The following is a 20,816-nucleotide window of genomic DNA, read 5'->3' on the forward strand; positions in this document are numbered from 1 at the left end:
ATATAACTGCCTTTTGAAGAGTACTGTTGGGTCTTTTTCTAATTCTACAAAGTTTTTCAAGTATACTTCAGCCTCCGTGTTTCTCAGCTCCTGACCCTCTGATCTCTGTGTTGTAATTTCCATACTGGTATAATTTTTTTTTTCTTGGGTATTTGTGTTTACGGTATTTTAAGTTTCTCAACCATGGAGTATATTGATCATATGTATGGATACTTAACCTGGTATATGTTTGTGTGTAGACACACACATGAATTGGTATATTTTGTGCTTTGGCTGAGTGGCAAGTTGTTGGGGGTCTCACTGTGTCCTGGTGGTAGGTGTCTGGCTCACATTGGAATAAGAAAGTGTATCAGCCCAACCCTCTCACCCCCCACCCTGTGAGACTTGTTATTTTCCATTCCTGTGGAATGGAAGTCCTACTGTCATGGCCTATGAGTCATTCTTAGGGTCTTCATGTGGTCTTGTGTATTTCTGTCCATTTATTCTCTGTGGAACTCCCTACCAGTGTTCCTCAGTAGTGGTATGTACACTTCCAGGGTGGATTCCCCTTATCTTGTGTTTTTGTGACTGCATTGCCGCCCTGTGCGTCTCTGCCCTGTTTTGTGCATTTTGTCTCTCCCTGGCATGGCAGGATTTCTGTTCGTGCTGTTGGTGCATGGTGTGAGCCTTGTGTGGTCTGTGCTCGTAGGTCTGCCGGCCACCCCTTCCTTATGCCTTTCTATCCAGAGCTGTGTTCAGGTGCTTTGTTTTGCTTCCACGCAAGGTGCTGCCCCTTCCGTGTATCCTTTGCCCACTGGCCTAGCCCGGTGGAGAGCAGTTCCAGTGGGTATTGCTGTGTAATGTTGTTAGGGGCACAGCTGTCTGTCACCACGAGTAACATGTTACATTTTCCTCCCAGTTGTAGCACTGTGTCCCTGTGCTTGCTGCTGACCCAGCGCGCTGGGGTGAGTGTGTGGGGTGTGTATGCTCAGCGCCCCCCCCAACCCTCTCTCTCAAGGCCGGGCAGCGGCGGCGGCGGTGGGGGACGGTGTGTCTGGGGGGGTGCTGGGGGGTGTTTCCGGGGGGAGGGGGGACCGGGGAGGAGGGAGGGGGACCGATGATGTCAGCGGCGGCGGTGGCGGCAGCGGCGGCAGGGCCGGGGCCGGGCCGGGCACTGGGGGGGTGGGGGGGTGGGGGGGTTGGGCCGGAACCGAAGTCAGAGCAGGAGCCGGAGCAGGAGCGAGAAGTGGCCTTAGCCGGAGTGGCCGGGAGCGGCCAAGGCGATGAACTGGGCCTGGCGGACGAGGCGCCATCACAGTCAGGTGGGCCGCAGCCAGGGACGCCCGGGCCCCTTTCCCGCGTCCCGCCTCACCTCACCCCGACCGGCCCAGGCCTAGTTCCCCGGACGCGGACGCACACGGCCGGCCCTCCCCTAGCCCCCAGGCCGCGGGGCGCTGGAGGATTGTGGGCCCCAGATTAGGGGGGTCCGGGCGGGGAAGACCCCGGGACCCCCTCCAGGCTCCGCCCAGGGAGGCGCAGAACTCTCGGTCCGAGCCCGCTGGGAGCACCCGCCTCCTTTCCGGGCACCGCCAACACGGACCCCGAGTTAGGGGCATCTGGTGGGCAACCTCCGCACTGGGGACGCACTGCTGGGATGCCTTTGTGCCTAGGTGGTGGGGGGCTGCCGACCCTCCCCCTCATTAAAGGGGGGATTTGGCTGAGGAAGGGTTAATTATGCAATCTCGTCTCTCTCCTCCCCCTTTCGTCCCCCTCCTCCAAAGGGGATAGGGTGGGGGTGGGGCGGGGCCGGTCCGGGCTCCGCTCGCTGCTCTCGCTGGGAGGGTGATGGCGTAGTAGCCGAGAGGAGGGAGGGGATGCAGAGTTCCGAGCCTGCGAATGGAGTAGTGATGTAGGGGGATGGAAGCCTAGCTAGAGTAAGAAGTGGGGGCCGGGGCGGCGGGGGCGCCCGGCGTGCAGCGGGGCTGGCGTGTGTGCTGCGGCATGGGGAGTTGTTTTCTTGTGGGCTGAGATTTGTTGGGTGGGGAAGAGGAGTGGGGGGGTGTCTTGTTGTTCCCCCTCCTTTCCCCCCTCACGAGTGGGGAGGGTGGAGTGGGATGGAGTGCTGCGTGGCTGTGTTACAGCATCTGTGTATGTGACATTCGACATTACCCAACAGAGTTTGTTATCCAGATGGACTGTGTAATGTTCCTACCATATTATCATGTGTATATGTGTGTGTCTCATATCAATGTGATTTGTCTCTCCCTGAAATGTGTATAAGACCAAGGATCTAGAGTTGGGAAGGACCTTCAGGTCATCGAGTCCGACCCTCTTATTTTACAAATGAGGATACCTAGGCTTAGAGAGGTTAAGTAGTATTTAGCACAGTGCCTGGTATATAATAGGAGCTTAACAAATGTTTATTGATTGATTGAAGTAACTTGCCCAAAGTCTGGAAATAAATGAAACAGCCAGTAACTCAACTTCCTTTAATTCCACCATAGCTCTTTGCCTGGCACCATAGGATCCCCCTCCTTGCTCATTGCCTCCTGTGTTATTTATATACAGATATGAATTCTATATATTGTAGAAAGGAAATTGAATAATTTGAGCAAGATAATATGTCAACCATTTGGAATGTTGGGTTGTGTCTATGTGATGAGATAGATCTGTTGTGATTCTGTCCTCCTGGGAAGTACGTACATATTGCTGGTAGTGTTGGTGTGTTCTTGTGGTTTATGTCCCCTTGTGGTGTAAATGGATATCATGCTTAAGATGAAAATGATAGTTGACATGTACACAGAACTTTATGGTTTGCCAAGTGAGATAATATACATTATTTCATTTAAGCTGCTCAATTGTCTAATGAGATACAGCCCTATGTAAAATTGTTATTCCCGTTTTACAGAAGAGACTGAAGCTTAGAGAGGTAACTTGTTCTAGTGACTTGATTACATTTTCCAACTCAATCAACAAGCATTTATTAGAGCACGTCTATGTGCTTGGCACTTTGCTAGCCTCTGGATACAAAGAAAAAAAACCAAACAGTTCTTGTCCCCAAGGATTTAACATTCTAAGAGTGAAGATAACATATATGTTTGTATAAGAATATCCAAAACTTATAAACAAGATAACTAGCAACTGGGGGGCCAGCAGAGGACTTGATTGAGCTGAATATGGCATTTGAGATGAGACTTAAAGGAAACCAGAGACTTCAAAAGGTGGGGGGAGTGAGGAGGGGGTTGGTTTTGGATGTGGGGGAATAGTAAGTAGTCCCAGAGAAGGGAAATAGTGCCTTGTGGCTATGGAACAGCAGGAAGGTCAGTTTAGCTATGCTGTAAAATGCATGGAGGGGAATAATAAGACTGGAAAAGTAGGATATGAATGGGGAGAGTCTAAAGCAGAGATAGCCTGGTTAGAAAGCTATTATAGTAGGTCAGGAGACAGTTGGTGAGGGCCTGAACTAGGGTGGTGGCTTTGCTAGTGGAAAGAAAAGATCATAGTGAAAAAGATGCTGTGGCAGTTGAAACATTCTTTAGCAATTCTTTGGATGCGTGGGGTGAATGAGAGTGAGAAGTTGGATGACACTGAGGTTGCACACATGGGTGATTGGAAGGATGATAGTCTTTTACAAAAAATGGTGAAGTTCAGAATAAGGGTGGATTTTGAGTGGGGGCCTGGAATGTCCTGAGTTCAATTTTGGACATAGAGTCATAGATTTAGAGCTGGAACAGACTCTGAGTCTGTCAAGGCCAATAACTCTCATTTTATAGATGAGAAACTGAGGCCAAGAGCTCACTCAGGATCACACATCTTATAAATAGTTGAAGTAAGAGTTGAACCGAAGGCTTTCTGAGTTCAGGTCCAGTACTCTGTCACTATACTATACTATCTCTCATAAAAAGCAGCTCCTGGAGAGGCTGGTGTTGAGTTTGAGATGTCTACAGAATGCTCAGTTTGAAATGTCCAGAGGAAGTTATTGGTGTGAAATTAGAGTTCAAGAAAGAAATTGGAGCTAGAAATATAGATCTGTAAGTTTTCTGCAAAGAGATGCCTTATATGCCTGTAATTCACTCCTTTCTCACTTCTGACTTTTCAGATCCTTAGTTTATTTCAAAATTCAGCTCAATTGGCACCTTCTACATAAAGCCCCATCTGATTCCTCTGGCTACTAATATCTCCTTCCTGCCAACAACAACAAAAAAAATAACTTTACATTTTTTTCTATGTTTTTTATACATTATATATGTGTATATTGTTTTCCCCTACAAAATTAAACTTGAGGGTTGAGGCAGCTAGGTGGTACAGTGGATAGAGCAGGAGTCAGGAGGACCTGAGTTCAAATATCACCTCAGACACTTGACACTTACTAGCTATGTGACTTTGGGCAAGTCACTCAACCCCAATTGCCTCATCCTGGGTCATCTCCAGTCATCCTGATGAATATCTGGTCGATGGATTTAGATGGCTCTGCAGGAGAAGTGAGGCTGGTGACCTGCACAGCCCTCCCTCACTCAAAACAAAGTCAAGTGCAAGTCATGTCATTATTTCTCTGATGGTGTGGTCTTCTTCATCAACAAAGGACTAACACACACATAAAGAATACTGTTCAAATATTGATATTTATATAAGGGAAACAGTAAAACAGATAGAGCTAGGTGTCATTCACGTGACTAGATCACCTTTGTAAACAATGTGCTCCTGAACTTGCCTGTGTACATACTATCAGGACTGTGTTATGTCTGTTCAGGCCTCTTAGCTGGTGAAGAGCAGTGAACTTTGGAGAAAGGAAGTTGAACAGGAAGTTTGGAGTTAGAGTAAGGGGGCTAGTTGGGGGTGTGTATTTATTTATAAGCCTCAGGGTTCATACGCATAGGTGATTTGTCGTCAGAGTAGAAAACACAAAATTGAAGTTTTCAGTCTGTTTCCCTTTAGCTCAATGACTGCTTCTCCTTGTGTCTCTTTGAATAATAACCAGCCAGAATCTTGAAACTTTAGGGACAGGAAGGGGAATTCACTTCCTGATTAGAGTCTGTATTTCAGGTCTTTGGATTGGTCTTCCTTATATAGGTATATATGTAGTGTGGGAGTGGTTTATATGCATGAGAGTGAGAGAGGGAATGTGTGTGTGTGTGTGAATGATGGCTCATATGAGAGGCATATGTACATATGTATGTGGTGGTATCTGGGTGTAGACACACTTGATGTGTCTCTGTGGGTAATGGTGTACGTGCATCATGGGATGGGTGTTGGATAGGATATGTTGGGGGCAAATCTGTGAGTGTGAATGTGTACCTGGTAGAGAGGAGTATCTTGAGTGTGAACAGCAGTGTTGTGAACCAGTGTAGTGTAGAAGGGAAAAAGCACAGAACTTGGACTGACTCAGGGGACCTAGCTCTTACTAGATGGTTGTTTAACTATGGTTAAGTCACTTAACCTGTGTTCCAATTTCCCCATTTGTAAAACAGAAGTAATAAAACCTTGCTTACTCAAATGCAACAAAGTTGTTGTGAGGATGAAATGAGATAAAATATATGAAAAAGTTTTGTAAAGTTTGAAATGTTATATAAAACTAAGGTTTTACTAACCTGCACATGAATGTATGTACCATAGTTTGTATCTGTCCCTATTCCTGCATTCCCAGCACTGGTCCTCATCACCATTTAGGCATTCCTACCCCAGGAAAAAAATGTCAGGAGTCCTTCAGAGCCTTTGCTTTTCACCGTCTCTCAGTTTCAGTACTATCTGTCCTTTAAGGACCAGTTTTTAAAATTGTCCCGGTCTTCTACAAAGCAATTTCAATCAGTAAATCAACATATTAAGTGCTAAACACTATGGGTATATAAAGATCAAAATGAATCATTTCCTTCCCTTAGGGAACTTACATTCCATGAGGAGATAAAACAGGTATGCATAAAAGTATAAACAAAACATATACAAAAAGAAATAAAAGTTGTAACAAGATTTAGGTGTCACAATTCTTGTGTAGCCTGGTGGAGTCACATTGGCTTCATGATGTATTATGGTGTGGTTGCCAACCATTATACCAGTTATCACCCTTCACTGACTGCTATGGGCTCATTTCCTTATTCTTTACCAAGATTCTAAATACCTTTGATGAAAGGATATTTTCTGATATTTGCTCATAAATTCATAGAAACATAATCTCATCAATTCAGTTTGAATTGCTATAAACTGGATAAACCTCATAAGCCTTCCCTTTCCCCTTTCCTCTTTCCTCTTTCCCCCTTTCCCTTTTCCCCCTTTCCCATTTCTCCTTTCCTTTCCTTTCCTTTCCTTTCCTTTCCTTTCCTTTCCTTTCCTTTCCTTTCCTTTCCTTTCCTTCTTTTTTATCCTCCTCCTTCTCTCTTTGCCTCTCATAGGCTCTCTTAAACTAGTGCTACTGCCTATACAATTTACTAAGAGATCAACAATGAAAAAGCATATTTAGATTTTTCACATTGTTTTTGCTCTGAGAAAATATGATAGAGCCCACTTTATCCATCAACTGCAACTGCTGACTTCACTGACACTGGAAACAGTCCCACCATGCAACTCTCTCAGAAGGGCAGTTACAGTCTCTTCTCAGGATGTCTTCTTTACAGGATGAGTTAAACAAAATTTTCTCAAAATATCTCTTCAATATTCCTCGAAGATATCAGTTAACTCAGTGTCTTAGGAAAGATGTTCTTATAGTTCTCTCAGTAACTCACACGGTCTCAGATGTGACAACTATACTCTTAAATGACACAAACTGTAGCTCCCCACCAAGATTCTATTTTGTATAGAACAGTATCCAAAGTGTCTATAATTATTTACACAAGAGTTACAAAGGTAATTTGGTGAGGAGGCAAATTACTGGGAATATTCGCTGGGAAAATCAAGAAAGGACTCATATAGGAGGTGGTGTTTGAGCTGAACTTTGAAGGAAGCTAGAGATTCTAAGATAGAGGTGGAAGAAGAATACATTTCAGGCATGGGGGACAGCCAGTAGAAAGGCACAGAGATGGGAGATGGTGACTCAAGTGTGAAAAACAGAAAAAGCAGGTTTAGCTGGATTGTAGAGTGCATGGAGAGGAGTAATAAGTGTTGCTTGAAAAGTGGGTACAGGGCCAAGTTGGGAAGAGCTTTGGAGCCTCTGCCTGCAATATGGTCCACTCTTCTCACCTCACCTTCTTTTAGGCTTACTTCAAGATCCAATTTTAGTATCATCTCTTCCACAAACCTTTGACTACTCCCAGTTCTCGTATTTGTATTTTCAGAATGTTATATGGTGCCCTGAGCACAGTAGGTGCTCAATAGATGTTTGTTGTTGATAAGGAAGATAAGTAGGGATCAAACATCAACTGCCATCATGAGGAAAAGGGATAAATAGAACCCAGGTTGGATTGGCTTGAAGTTAGCAGTTTACTCATGCACATAGCCCCACAAAGGTTCTGCACCAATTTTTCCCTGATGGCTCCATGATGAATGAATGCCCTTTTAATTTTCCAGGGTTTTCACCTGTGCCTCCTTTGAAATTTACTACTCTCGGTTATCCCTTCAAGTCACTTTACTCCATGTGTTATAAGATCACAGCTAAATTCTGGTGAAACTAGCAAAATGGCATCATAGTAAAAAGAACATCGGAAGACTTGGCTTTGAGTCCTCAAATGCAATATCTGTATGATCTTGGACAAGAGTTCAAGAGAATATAAGTTCTTTCAAGGCAGGTACTGTTTCCTTCTTGTCCCCAGTGCCTGTTAGACAGTTAATGCTTACTAGATTGAATTAAAGAAGTGAAAATCTGTCTGAGCTTGTTGTTTCCTTCAGAAAATGGGCATAATACTTAAACTGCCTATTGCAAGGAGAAAATTATTTGTAAAGTACTATATCATGGCACTTAGATATCATCCAGCCTGTCTCATTTACAGATGAGGACACTAAGGCCCAGCGAGACACTGACAGCTCAAGGTCACATAGATTGGCATTCAAACCCAGGTGTTCCAATTTCTGTTGGGTTCCCCTCTGCCTTACCCCACCAATGACAAAAACAATTGTTTTAATCTCTCCTGTGTAACAATTCCTTCTCTCATATACCTTACTTGGGGAAAAGGGGGATGTAAATAGAGGGGGAAGGGCTAGAAGAACTGAAAATATTGAAAGTTAAGATAATACAAAACCACTTTGAAGCCAATATCATCCCATATATTTCATTCTACTACCACTCCCACCCACCCCTCCCTATACCTTTCCCTCCCAACTTTTTACCTAGAGCTGATCAGACTAGTTAAAATTTCTCTCCCTCATGCAGTTTCCTTTGGTGAAGGATCAAGAAATAGGCTAGTAAGCATGGATATCAGAAGGTGGTCAGGGAAAGCCCAAGTAGGATTTGATTAATCACAGATCCATATGATAAATAAACTTGAAGAAACTCAGATTCAAAGTGTCATAGATTTAGACCTGGAAGAGAATTTTGAGATCATTATTCTACTCTCTTCTTTTACAAATGAAGTTGAGCCCTAGGGAGAGGAGGTAAATTGTGCAAGGTCACACAACAAGTTAGTGGCAAAGCCAAGATTAATGTGAATACATTTGTATAGACCTTTAACAATTTGGAAGCCCCCTAATTACTAAACTGTGCATATCCTTTGAACCATGTGTACCACTACTATACCACAAAGAAACAAAAGAGGAAAAATAAATGTACAATAACATTTATAGCAGCTCTCTTCGCATTAGCCAAAACTTGGAAATTAAGAGAGTGTCCTCTTATTGGGGAATGCCTCAACAATTGTATTGAGTTGAATATAAATGCAATAGAAAATGATGAAATGAACAATGCAGAGTGAAATAAACAGAACTAGGAGAATAATTTATATGATAATGTAGTAAACAACTTTGAAAGACTTTAGAACTATGATCAATAAAATGATAAAGCATGAGGTCAGAGAATGAAGATATGACAGAACATTCACATGATGAAATTAAATGTGGAAGGAAGCATCCATTTTCAGACATGGCTAATGTGAGACTTTGTTTTGCCAACCTGTGTGGCTTTTTTATTAAGTTCTTTAAGTTTTTATTAAGTTCTTTATTCTGGGGGGGGGGGTGTTTTCAAATTTTTTATTCCAGTTAGAGATAGTAGGAGAGACAGATTAAAAATATAAAATTATGATTTATTAAAAAAATAATAAACCATTTTTAAAAGCAAAAAATATGCAGAGCTTTAAGGTTTAAGACCATGTTTACATAATCACATTGAAGAACAACATTCTATTGCATTTATTGTTTTTTTTATTATGAGAACACATTTTACATGGCAGAGTAATTGCATCCTTGATGCTCCAACAAATTGTCTTTCATGTATATGTTGATGATACAAGATCACAAGATAGATGAAAAACAGATAAATGTTCTGTTGATTATATTGATCATACAGTCAATCAAGGGATAAAAACAGGAAAATATATGCTTGCCAGAGTTTACCAGTGGGGAAGGATGTCCTGGGATGTGTGTTCATGTGTTCATCCTTCGTTGCTGAAGAAGATCTATGCCATCAGAGAAATAATGACATGACTTGCACTTGACTTTGTTTTGAGTGAGAGAGGGCTGTGCAGGTCACCAGCCTCACTTCTCCTCCAGAGTTATCTGAATCCAGTGACCAAATATTCATCAGGATGACTGGAGATGACCCAGGATGAGGCAATTGGGGTTAAGTGACTTGCCCAAGGTCACACAGCTAGTGAGTGTCAAGTGTCTGAGGTAAGATTTGAACGCAAGTCCTCCTGACTCCTGCACTGGTGCTCTATCCACTGCGCTACCTAGGTGCCCAGTGTTCAAATGGAAGAAGAGGGATTCCTTATAGATGGTAAGGTCCTCTGGATGTTCCTGTTTACAAATGGTATTGTACTGATTGCATCATGTCCCCCAGTACTAGAGAGCTTCCCATTGAGATTCAAAGATTCAAAAGAGCTTTGCCTAACAATCCACATAGGAAAAGCCAAGTAGATGAAGCATATCTATGATATGTAATTGAATTACATAATCCATCAGTTCATATATCTCAGAGAAACAGTGCAACATGTCCAACCATTGAATAGTCACTATGGTAAACTAGTATTTATTAAGCAGCTATTATTTCACGGGCGCTGTGCTGTGTCCTTGGGTTACAAAGAAAAGCAAAAAACAGCCCTTGCGCTTAGGGAGATCACATCCTAATGGGGGGACTGAAAGATGAAAATAAGCTGGAAAGTGCTGCAATTTTTTAATACTTCCAAATTGCTCATTAACAGAAAAAATCAGATCTTTTTAACACCAATGTTTTTCTGTGATAATATGTGGCTATAAAGGGAAATCTGAAGAATCAGAATTTGAGTGAGTCTAAGGTCAATGAAAGTCAACGAAGGGATGCATGGTGAACATAAGTAGGCTATATAGCATGTTATCAACAATGATGTGCACAGGAAATGACGTAAAAATATTAGGTGGGAAAAAAAGGCATGTCCCAGTCATATGATGACTGAGGAATAATAAATAAGCAGCCTATGGAAGTTTAAAAGACTTTGACTTACCTCCAATATGTTGGGTAGGTCTTTTGCAGTACATTTATGTGGATTCCATGTGGCATGGATGTATTCTGTGCCACTGGAGGAAGTATCTACCTTGATGAGGCCTAGATCCACTGAAGGATTTAAGACTTAGGAATTGCTTTCTTCATGACAACTTTGCCTGATAGGTAGTGCAAGTATTTTACAGGTACAGAAAATTTGGTTCAGTTGTCCATAAAACTGTTTGTCCAAAGATAGGAGGAGCTGTATACCTGTCCCATTAACACAATGCCTATCATTTTATGACACGGCCTTTCATTTAGCAAGCTCTCTGTAAATATGTGGACATGATGATGGCTATACATAATAATGTGGACTGGGTAATATCTTCACTTCCAAAGGAGTACAGGAAAAGAAACACTGGAATAAGCACTTACACACATTCTTTTTGTGTATGAGAGGATGGCAAAAAACACTAGATTAGAATTGGACTTGGGTTTTAGTTGTGGTTCTACCATGTGCCAGATCTGTGTCCTTGACCAAGTCATGTAATTTATCTGTAAAATGGGGATAATAATGCACTACCTGTCTCACAGAGTTGCTAGTGAAGGCCAGATGGAACATTTTATAACCATAGAAAAGTACTACAAAATCTCCACATTAATTTGACATTTCAGTAAGCATATAATGTGTACTGCCAGTAGGGAACCTATGGCCTCGGGGCCATATATGACTTTCTAGATCCTTGGGTGCAGCCTTTAGACTGAGTCCAAGTTGTGAGGTTTGGATTCAGTCAAAGAACCGTACTTGAGGACCTAGAAGGCCACATGTGGCTTTGAGGCCTAAGCTGTCCTAGGCACCCAGGGAGATATAAAGGTATATAAGATACTATCTTTGCCTGCAAGGATCTTATAATCTAGTATTGGTGCCTCTGTCTCTGACTGCTCCTCTACTAGTATATGGCTGTCTTGTTCTTTCATTACATCTCTTTCTCCTTTCCTTTGTGATATGTCTTTCTGGGAAGTTCTTTCTTTTTGCAGGGAAGGCTAGGCTGTCCATGAGAAGAAACTGTGTGTGCGTGTTCATATAGTTTATAAGGAGTTTCTAATTTTTAATATTTAATTCAACAAATGTGCAAAAAACCTTCAAACTACCATATTTGGGAAGTGTTTAAGTGTGTAAGATGGTATGTGCATAAGAGAAGACTGGGAAGCTGTATATGAGGATGTCTAAAAGACCTCCCAAAAGATATTCTTATAAAGAAGGTGTGTATAAGTGAGAGAAATAGAGCTCTGGACTAAGTTTTAGCCTGAGTTCTGCCACTTAATACAAGTTTGATCCTGGGCTTCAGTTTGATTAACTGTAAAATAGGGATAATAACCCTTTCACAATCTACCTCACAAAGTTCTTGTGAGGATCAAATGAAATCGTTTGTATGAAAGCATTTTTCATACCAAATGCTGTAGTATATAGGAGATCATTAAGCTTCAAGTTCATATGGTGCCATGCATTTTAGAGTCCTTTGATATATTATTTCATGGAATCTTGATATAGGCAGGGCAGATATTCTTTCATTTTGTATAGTTAAGGTTACATAGCTAGTAATCAAAAAGAAAACTGAAATTGCTGTCAGAAGACCTTGGTTCAGCCTTAAGTATGAACTTGGGGAAGTCACCTCACTTTGGGCCCCAGGGTTGTCATTTGTAAAATAGGAATGATATGTCTTGCACTACCCATCTCTCAAGGTTGTTTTAAGCAAACATTTTGCAAAACTTATAGCACTATATAAAAATGTTAATATTATAACAAGTGACAGATCCAAGACGAGAACCCAAAATCTCTTAATTTCTGCTTTGGTGTTCTTTCCCTAAATCACTGGTAAATAGAGATTATATGGACATGCAGGTGTGTGAGATCTGTCAGAGTTCTTAATGATGGCTAACATCAATCTTGGAACCGTTCCTTTGGGAATAGTAGAGAATGACTAGGGACCCAAAATGAAATATCCTGGTTGGCCTATTATTAAAGTTGATGGAACAAACCTCTAGTTTTGTGGTCTGTGGTTGTGGACATAGGTTTTAAATCTCCCCATAACTGAGTATTGATAAACACTAGACAATTGAAACGGAACCTTAGAATTCTAGAACTGGAAGAGACCTATGGAAAAGATTATGCAAATCATCTTCAGTATATAAAGAAATCTATCATATGAAAGGCAACATACACATCTCAAGTTTTCTTTAATACTTGGTTAGCACTATGTAAATCAAATAACCAATACTGTGAGGCTGTCTAAAGGCTTGTTAACAAATCTGGGCTGTGTAGGTGAATCAGTATGGGGCAATGAGATGGTAATATGCAAATTAACTTACTAGACTTCTTTAAGCCAATAATTTTGCAGAGTGCAAATGAACTGTCTTCTTTGGATCAGTAATAGGACTCTGCAAACGAATTGTCTTATTTCTTGGAGCCAATAAAACCATGCTATGCAAATGACCTGACTGGGGCTACCTTTGTAGAGAAGAAAGTGTGTAGACAAACCAGCCAGACTACTTTGACCCCCCCCCCATACCCCTCACCAATTCTGTAGTTCCTTCTCTGCTCCCCTGCCATTTTCCATAATATTCCACTGATTTCTCATCTTTTATTTCTCCACAGAAAATTGAAACCAGGCTGAAGGAACTACCCCCTTCACTCCATGTTGACCTCTCCCTCAGGTAAAGGCTATGATAAAGGAGTTTCAAGAGAAGGAGGTGGGCAGATAATCATGGTATAAGATCTAGAATTTGGATAGGGAAGTTGGGTAGGCAAGGAACAGTGTGCCAATAGGCAAATGGGCATTTTGTCTAGGAGTTAGAGAATTATACAAAATGGGGGTCATTGAAGCTTCTTCTTCCTGCCCCCACATAATTGTGATCCTCAGGTATTTTGATTTTCCCTTGCCCTCTGACTTTCATGGCTTTTGATTGTCATTGTCTAAGACCCCCATCCCTTGTGAACTCCTGAACTCTGACTACTTCAACTACTCAGCCTCTCTAACCCTCTAAACTCTCTTTCTGACCAACCTAGTAACTGGCCTCTGAGTAGATCCGGTTATGGTCCAATTTAAAGAACACTGGATTTGTAGTCAGAAGTCCTGAGTTCAAATACTGGTTTTGCTACTTGTTACCTGTGTGATCATGGGCAAGCTGTTTAACTTCTCTGAGCTCTTCCATAAGATAAGGAGGTTGGACTAGATCTCTAAGGCCCTATTCCAGCTCCAGATCCTAAATTCCATATTTATCCTGCATTTTGACCTTTGACTTCCATCTGCCCTTCACCCTTTCTACTTTGGTTTCTTGGAATCCCCAATGTCAGACACTTGATTCTTCAGCTTTGGCCATATGCTTCAGGGGACTTTTTTTTCTGCTTATTTGCCCTTTGATCCACAACAGTTGACCCTTCCTAATTTATCTCTCCATTGATTTTGACTCCCTTTACCTTTCTCCTTTTTAACATTTGACATCCCCAGTCTCTGACAATTGATTGCTGTCTCCCTGGTTCTTTCCCCTTCCCTTTTTTACCCCGGACTCCATCCCTGATGCCCAGGGATCCTATATCCCTCTGGTTTAACTCATCCTTCTCACCCACTGTCCCCAAACCTCCTGGATAACTTCCTTCACCCCTAGATTGAATCTTCTTTGCCCTTCCCTCTTCCCTCTGCAGGCTGGCGCCATGCCCCCCCCTGCAGAGGTGACAGACCCGTCCCATGCCCCAGCTGTGCTGCACCAACTCAATGAACAGCGTCTCCGTGGCCTCTTCTGTGACGTCACCCTCATTGCTGGAGACACCAAATTCCCTGCTCATCGAAGCGTCCTGGCTGCCTCCAGCCCCTTCTTCAGAGAGGCCTTATTGGCCCAGGCCCCATCACCACTGCCACCTGTGACAAGGGACCCCGCCCCAAACCCTTCTGCTTCTTCTGCTTCCTCCTCCTCCTCCTCTTCCTCCTCTTCCTCTTCCTCATCCTCCTCATCCTCCTCCTCTTCCTCCTCTTCCTTTTCCTCTTCTTCTTCCTCTTCCTCCTCTCCACCTCCACCATCCTCCTCCCCTACAGCTTCACATCCACCCCGGGTTCTAGAGCTTCCAGGAGTCCCAGCAGCTGCCTTCTCTGACGTCCTTAATTTCATCTACAGTGCCCGACTGGCACTGCCTGGAGGTGGTGGGGACGGGGCAGCTATGGCAGAAATTGGGGCTTTGGGACGGCGTCTGGGTATCTCACGACTTCAGGGTCTCAGTGAAAGTGGGGATGCTTGGGTTCCTCCTGCTCCACCCCCTCCAGCCCCACCTGAGGTTGAGAGCTTTACCACTGGGCCTTCAAAGGAGTGGCAGGGAAGTGGAAGTGAAGCTCCCACATCTCAGACTTCCCTTCCTAGGCGGTCTCTTCCCTGCCCTCGCTGTGGGAAAAGTTTTATCCATGCTAAACGGCTGCAGACACACGAGGCACAGTGTAGGCGAGGGACAGCAGGGGCCCGGGGAACAGCAGGTGGGCAAGGGGATGGGGGCTCCCAGGAAGAGAGCCCAGAAGGGATCCAAAATTCATCTGCTTCCCCCAGCACAAGTTTCCGAGGGGGTCCAGAGCATGTGGTGAAGGTGGTAGGGGGTCATGTGCTGTATGTATGTGGGGCTTGTGAACGCTCCTATGTGACACTCTCGAGTCTGAAGCGGCATAGTAATGTACACTCATGGCGCAGGAAATATCCCTGCCGCTACTGTGAAAAGGTGTTTGCCCTGGCTGAATACCGGACCAAGCATGAGGTGTGGCACACAGGGGAACGGAGGTGAGTACCTGGGACCTTAGACTTTGGCAGGGGAGGGGAAAGAAATTCAAAGCTGGGTCTGTACTTCTGCATCCAGGATAGAGGCTTGGCCTGTATAACCCTGAGATTCCCTTCCAATACAGCAGAAATTCTGAAGTCCTTTGTGGGTGGGGGTGGGGTTTCTGTCTTTTTAAGATTTTATATTTCAAAGAGAGCCTAGTTTGGAGTTATAGCACCTAGTTTCAAAGCCTTGGTGGGGGGGGTGAGTGTGTGCGTGTGTGTGTGTCTGTGTGTGTGTGTGTCTGTGTTGTATGTGTGTGTATGTGTTACAAAATGAAAGGATTGGATATAAAGGGTCTCCAAGATCCCTTCTAACTTCAGAATCTGATACCCCTATAAGACAATGCTCCAGACATCTAGAAGCGTACTCAAACAAAAAATGAGTAAAGTATCTGAAATCCTGACTCCCGTAGAAACACACTTAAATGACCTGGACCTGTTTCCCTTGTAACAATGTTTCTTATTGATGTGTTGCCTCTGTCCAGGTACCAGTGCATCTTCTGCTGGGAGACATTTGTCACTTACTACAACTTGAAGACTCACCAGCGAGCCTTCCATGGTATCAGCCCAGGCCTCCTAGCCAGTGAGAAAACCCCCAATGGTGGCTACAAACCCAAGCTGAATACCCTCAAGCTCTATCGCCTTCTCCCTATGAGGTCTGCCAAGCGACCCTATAAGACTTATAGCCAAGGGGCGCCCTCTGACCCTGCTCCTGCCCCTGTGTCACCAGAACCCACTCCATCTGCATCGACGGTCCCCCCGCTCCTCCCTACAACACCGCCCCCGCCACCTGTTCCTCCTCCACCCCCCAACCCCCCTCCCCCACCCTCTGTCATTGCCTTTGCCCACCCAGCCCCTTCAGTTATTGTCCATGGGGGCAGCAGCACAGGAAGTAGCATGACTGGCACTACTGGAGCTCAGGCTGCCTCAGTGATTGCCTACACAGCTCCACCAAGGCCTCCCAAGAAACGGGAATACCCACCCCCTCCCCCTCAGCCAGCAGTAGCAGTGGTCACAGCAACACCATCCACCCCAGCCACAACCACGACAGGGGCCACCGCAGAGGAGACCAAGGGTAGGAATCTCCGGGCAGGAAAGACTCTGACATACACAGCCAAACCAGCTGGTGGGGGGGGAATGGGCCCTTCTTTGGGGCTCAGCTGGGGCGGAGACTCTTCCCAACCCCAGCCCCCCCCACCACTATGCCAGATCACGGTTCGAATAGGTGAGGAGGCTATTGTCACTAGAAGAATTTCTGAGACTGACCTCCACCCTGGAGAGGCTAGTGGCCTTGAAGAAGGAGAGGACAGTGAGGATGAGGAAGAGGAGGAAGATGAGGAGGAGGATGAGGAGGAAGAGGATCCTGAAGCCGGGGGAGAGGACCAACTCTGGCGGCCATACTATTCCTATAAACCTAAGCGGAAATTGGTTGGCACTGGTGGGGGCAGTAGCGGGACCGGCAGCGGTGGTGGGACCCCCAAGTGCCGACGCCCTCGCTGGAGAAGAAAGTTTGAAAGGCGAGCCTGGGAGGAGTCCAGACCCCCTGAGAGCCCTTCTGAACCCGCCAGCAGCGAGTGGAAACACCAGTGTGGAGACTGTGGCAAAGCTTTCTCAGCCCTGAGGAAGCTGCACAAACACCAGGAAGCCCATGGTGGGGGGGGCATCCAGGGGCCCCGGGCTGGCCGGAAGCCTTTGACCCGATTTGCCTGTTCCCACTGTTCAAAGGTGTGTAAGACAGCAGCTGCCCTGAGCCGCCATGGGCAGAGGCACACTGGGGAGCAGCCAGGAGGTACCCCCACACCTGTGATTGCCTACTCCAAGAGCCGTGGAGGAAGTGAGGCTGGGGCAGGACTGGGATTAGGTGACAGTGGGGTGAAGGAGGAGGCCCCCCAGGAAATGCAGGTGTCATCATCCAGTGGTGAGGCTGGTGGGGGAGGGGGAGTTGGTGGGGATGACCCTGAGGCTGCCTCCCTCCAGGATCCTGTTATCTCAGGAGGAGAGGAACCCCTAGCAGTAGGAGGTGGGAGCTATCCTCCAGTGCAAGAGTTTCCCCTAGCCTTGGCAGAAGATAAGCAGGAGGTTTCAGGTGGTGTGGAGAAGGCTGGAGCTGAGGGACTGATTGGAGGGGGTATGGAGGGGACTGCACCAGCCAAAGTCACTTTCTACCCTGAGCCCTACCCACTGGTGTATGGTCCTCAGCTCCTTGCTGCCTACCCTTACAACTTTAGTAACCTGGCTGCACTTCCAGTTGCCCTCAATATGGTCCTGCCCGATGAGAAGGGTGGTGGTGCCCTACCCTTCTTGCCTGGGGTCTTCAGCTATGCTGTGAACCCTCGGGCAGCACCCTCGACACCCCCTCTCCCTCAGTCGATGCCTTCACCAGTGCCCCCCAAGGGGGATGGAGGTGGAGAAGGAATTGAGAGGGCCCAGAAGGGAGATGTGGGGTGAATTCATTACTTGGTTAGCCCCTTCCACCAGAAGCCACCCTTGCTTTCTACCCACCCTCTTTTCTCCTGCTCCTGCCCCACTGTCCCTAGGCTGTCCCCCAACTCCCCTGGAGATCTCAAATAGCCTCTGTGCTATAACTGTTAACATGAGAGGAATACAGGGGAGAAGATTCCTGAGATCTCTTGGGTTGAGGCTGATTTGGGGTTTATAGCAATTTCCCATTTCATGGGAAGTGATAGTTGGTGGGTCTCACCATCTCTTTCCCTCTTCCCCAAATTGCTTCCCCCAGCTTCACCATCATCAGCCCAGGGTGGTCCCTATGGGAAGGGTATCTTGCTGTATCAATGTAGTTACCCAGATCCCCAGCTCCTGGAGCAACATAGATACATGTGGGTGTACACACATGCATATATATATGAATATTCATACATATATATATATGTGTGTGCACATATATTCCCCCTCAGAAATACCACTTGTGGTTTCTAGATCTAGGGGAATCCCACCTCTCACCCTGTAACCTACTTTCCCTCTACTGTTTCCTTCCTACCACTCCAAAAAAAACCTTTCCCAGCACATTCCATAGCACCTCTTCTCTCTCTTTCCCCCACCCCCTCCCAGTACAGCTGACAGGGTAGTATGGCCCAGTGCCAGAACCATTGTAATACCCATCACCTGCACACCCAGGGACCTTCTGAAACAACTCTTCCTGTGCTGCTGGGGAATATTCTCTCCCTGTCCAGAGCAATAGTCATGTTCTTCTGTCCCCCAAATTCAATGTTGGTCATTCCTAGACTCTTTCAAATGAAAAGAATTGGTTACTGGTTGGGCCATATAGGAGGCTCTTTCTCTGCTCAGCCAGATGCAGGGGAATAATAAAAATCACTTCCTTTTTTTTTTTTTTTTTGGTGATAGTATCACCCAGATCAAATTAAGTAGCCAGGAAAACTATTGGAGTAGTGTCTGGGTATGGGAGGTACTAAAATTTGCACATGCCCTCCCACCCTTTCAACAACTCCATTTCTCCCAATATCATATCCACAAACACTCTGGTATGAATCCAAGTAGAATTGTCTTATTCCCCAGGTTGAGTATTAGAGCACCCCCTCCAACTTTCCTATTCAGGATGTCTCTTTCCATCCAAAAGAGCACCTTACCCAATTCCCCATTCCCAAAAATCCTACATAAGGAATGGGGAACAAGTGACTCCCAAGTAGCCCCCAAGCCTCTAATTTGCACTAGTGATACCCCATTCAGGGGTACCCCATTCCCTCCCAGTAGGGAAAATGGGTACTGTTCCCCAATCCCTTGAGCCCATGAAAAATAATCTGCTCCTGATCTCGGCCCCATGCTCGGGAACAGGAGCTAAAACCCTATTTTTTATTCACCTCTCAAATTGGGCCTCCCCCTGTCTAAGATTAGATGAAAGTAACTTCCTCTACCCATGTCTAAAGGAAAACAAAAAACGAGAGTCAGGTAGGGGAGTAAATTTGATGGGTGGGAAGTAATTTGAAAAGAGCAAAAGCTGCTTTCTGCTTAAAATGGCAGACTTTCTTCCAGCCACCAACAGCTGGTCAGGGGTCAAGCATACTCTGCTGCTGAAGTCAAGATAATGACTCCTAGAGGCAGGTGGATTTGGAGGATAGGGATTATTCTACCAGGTCCCAGACTGCTTGTTACTCCCCCACAAGCAAAACAATCAGGGGCATTGGGGTGGGAGAGAAGGCCTGCCTCGCTCCCTATACGTTAAGGAGTATCATTCCTCTCTCTCTCTGTCCTCCCTCTCTCTTTGCACTTTTTTTGGTCTTGGCCAAAACCCAAGTAAAGAGTTTCCTACTGAATGTACCAAGTTCCAGTGTTTAAAGAAAAAACTAAAAAATACAGGAAAACATTCCCCCCTTTCCCCCCAAAAAGATCTTGTTTCTGGCACTTTACAGAAAAACTGTGGGAAAATACATAATAAAAAAAATATATATCTACACACAAGTATACATATATGTATATGTATATATACATATGTGTGTATATATAGCTATATAGCGAAACCACAAAAGAGACTGAAGAATGCCTAGAGGCAGGGAGTGGATGCACTAAGGGCCTCCCTCCCCTCTTAACCTTTACCTTTACCCTTCTCCAGAGAGAGTAGGGGAGAGAGGAGAGTTAGGGACTCCTGAGAAATGATTAGGTAATTTTTATTTCAAAATAGATTGACATTCCAAACACAGAGAGATTCTGGAAGAATTAAGAGTCCAGGAATTTGAAGGTTTGGCAATGTTGATATTTGGGAAAATTCAGATTCCAGAATTTGGAAGCTTTGACTAAATTAAGATTGTAGGAAATTGGAAGGGCTCTCTTTAGGATGGGGCATCTTGCAATTGTGGAAATACTAGATATTGGAAATTTTAGATTGAAAATGATTGTGATCCCTGTTGTGCCAAGCCCTTTCACTCCCTCACTGAGAGGGAAGCCATTGTAGTGAAGAGGGGGAAGGCTTCTAGATCAGTGCTGCGAAGAGAAAGGAAAGATTTAAGATAAAAGAAACTTTTTAGCTTTATATTTTTAAGGAAACAGACTTAGAAAAACTGATTATATTTATCTTTCCACATCTGTGTGTGTCCAACTCTCTACCTTCTAGGTCAATAAACTGAGACAAATGGACTGTGCTGTGCATTAGGAATGCCTCCTGCACTTATTTCCAAAGGAAGGGGTGAGGGTGACAGGGTCTCAGGGTGGTTCAAGAGGTTCATGGGGGAAGAAGGAACTCCCCTTAAACATTGGGAGGTACTTGGGAACTGAAAACCAATTGCCTTGGGAGGCTTATGGGGCCTACCCCCACTTGCACTCCTTGAGCCTGAGGGAATTGCTTACAGGACTGCAGTCAACGCTGTTCAGCCTTTAGTCCCTAGAACTGTTGGGAACTAGGAAGTCCTAGCTGTCTGAAGTGTGGTTCTGTAATGGGGTAAAACACCCCTTTTCTTATTCTCTGGGCTTCCCCCCTTAACCT

The 20,816-nt window shown here is 44.9% G+C and overlaps 1 protein-coding gene across 2 annotated transcripts; it reads left to right on the forward strand.

Annotated features, from left to right (window-relative positions):
• Positions 1-830: 830 nt before the first annotated feature.
• Positions 831-20,485, forward strand: ZBTB4 (zinc finger and BTB domain containing 4). 2 transcript variants are annotated; one of them, XM_072641199.1, is made up of 4 exons: positions 831-944; positions 13,167-13,225; positions 14,214-15,325; positions 15,850-20,485. In XM_072641199.1, the coding sequence occupies exons 3-4, from the start codon at positions 14,223-14,225 to the stop codon at positions 17,810-17,812; spliced, it is 3,066 nt and encodes a 1,021-aa protein (XP_072497300.1). In that variant the 5' UTR covers positions 831-944; positions 13,167-13,225; positions 14,214-14,222; the 3' UTR covers positions 17,813-20,485. The 2 variants fall into 2 exon arrangements, with proteins under 2 accessions (XP_072497300.1, XP_072497299.1); XM_072641198.1 differs by lacking the exon at positions 831-944 and adding an exon at positions 1,179-1,301.
• The last annotated feature ends 331 nt before the right edge of the window (positions 20,486-20,816 follow it).

Source organism: Notamacropus eugenii, chromosome 2 (genome assembly GCF_028372415.1).
Source record: "Notamacropus eugenii isolate mMacEug1 chromosome 2, mMacEug1.pri_v2, whole genome shotgun sequence".
Taxonomy (NCBI): Eukaryota; Metazoa; Chordata; class Mammalia; order Diprotodontia; family Macropodidae; genus Notamacropus; species Notamacropus eugenii.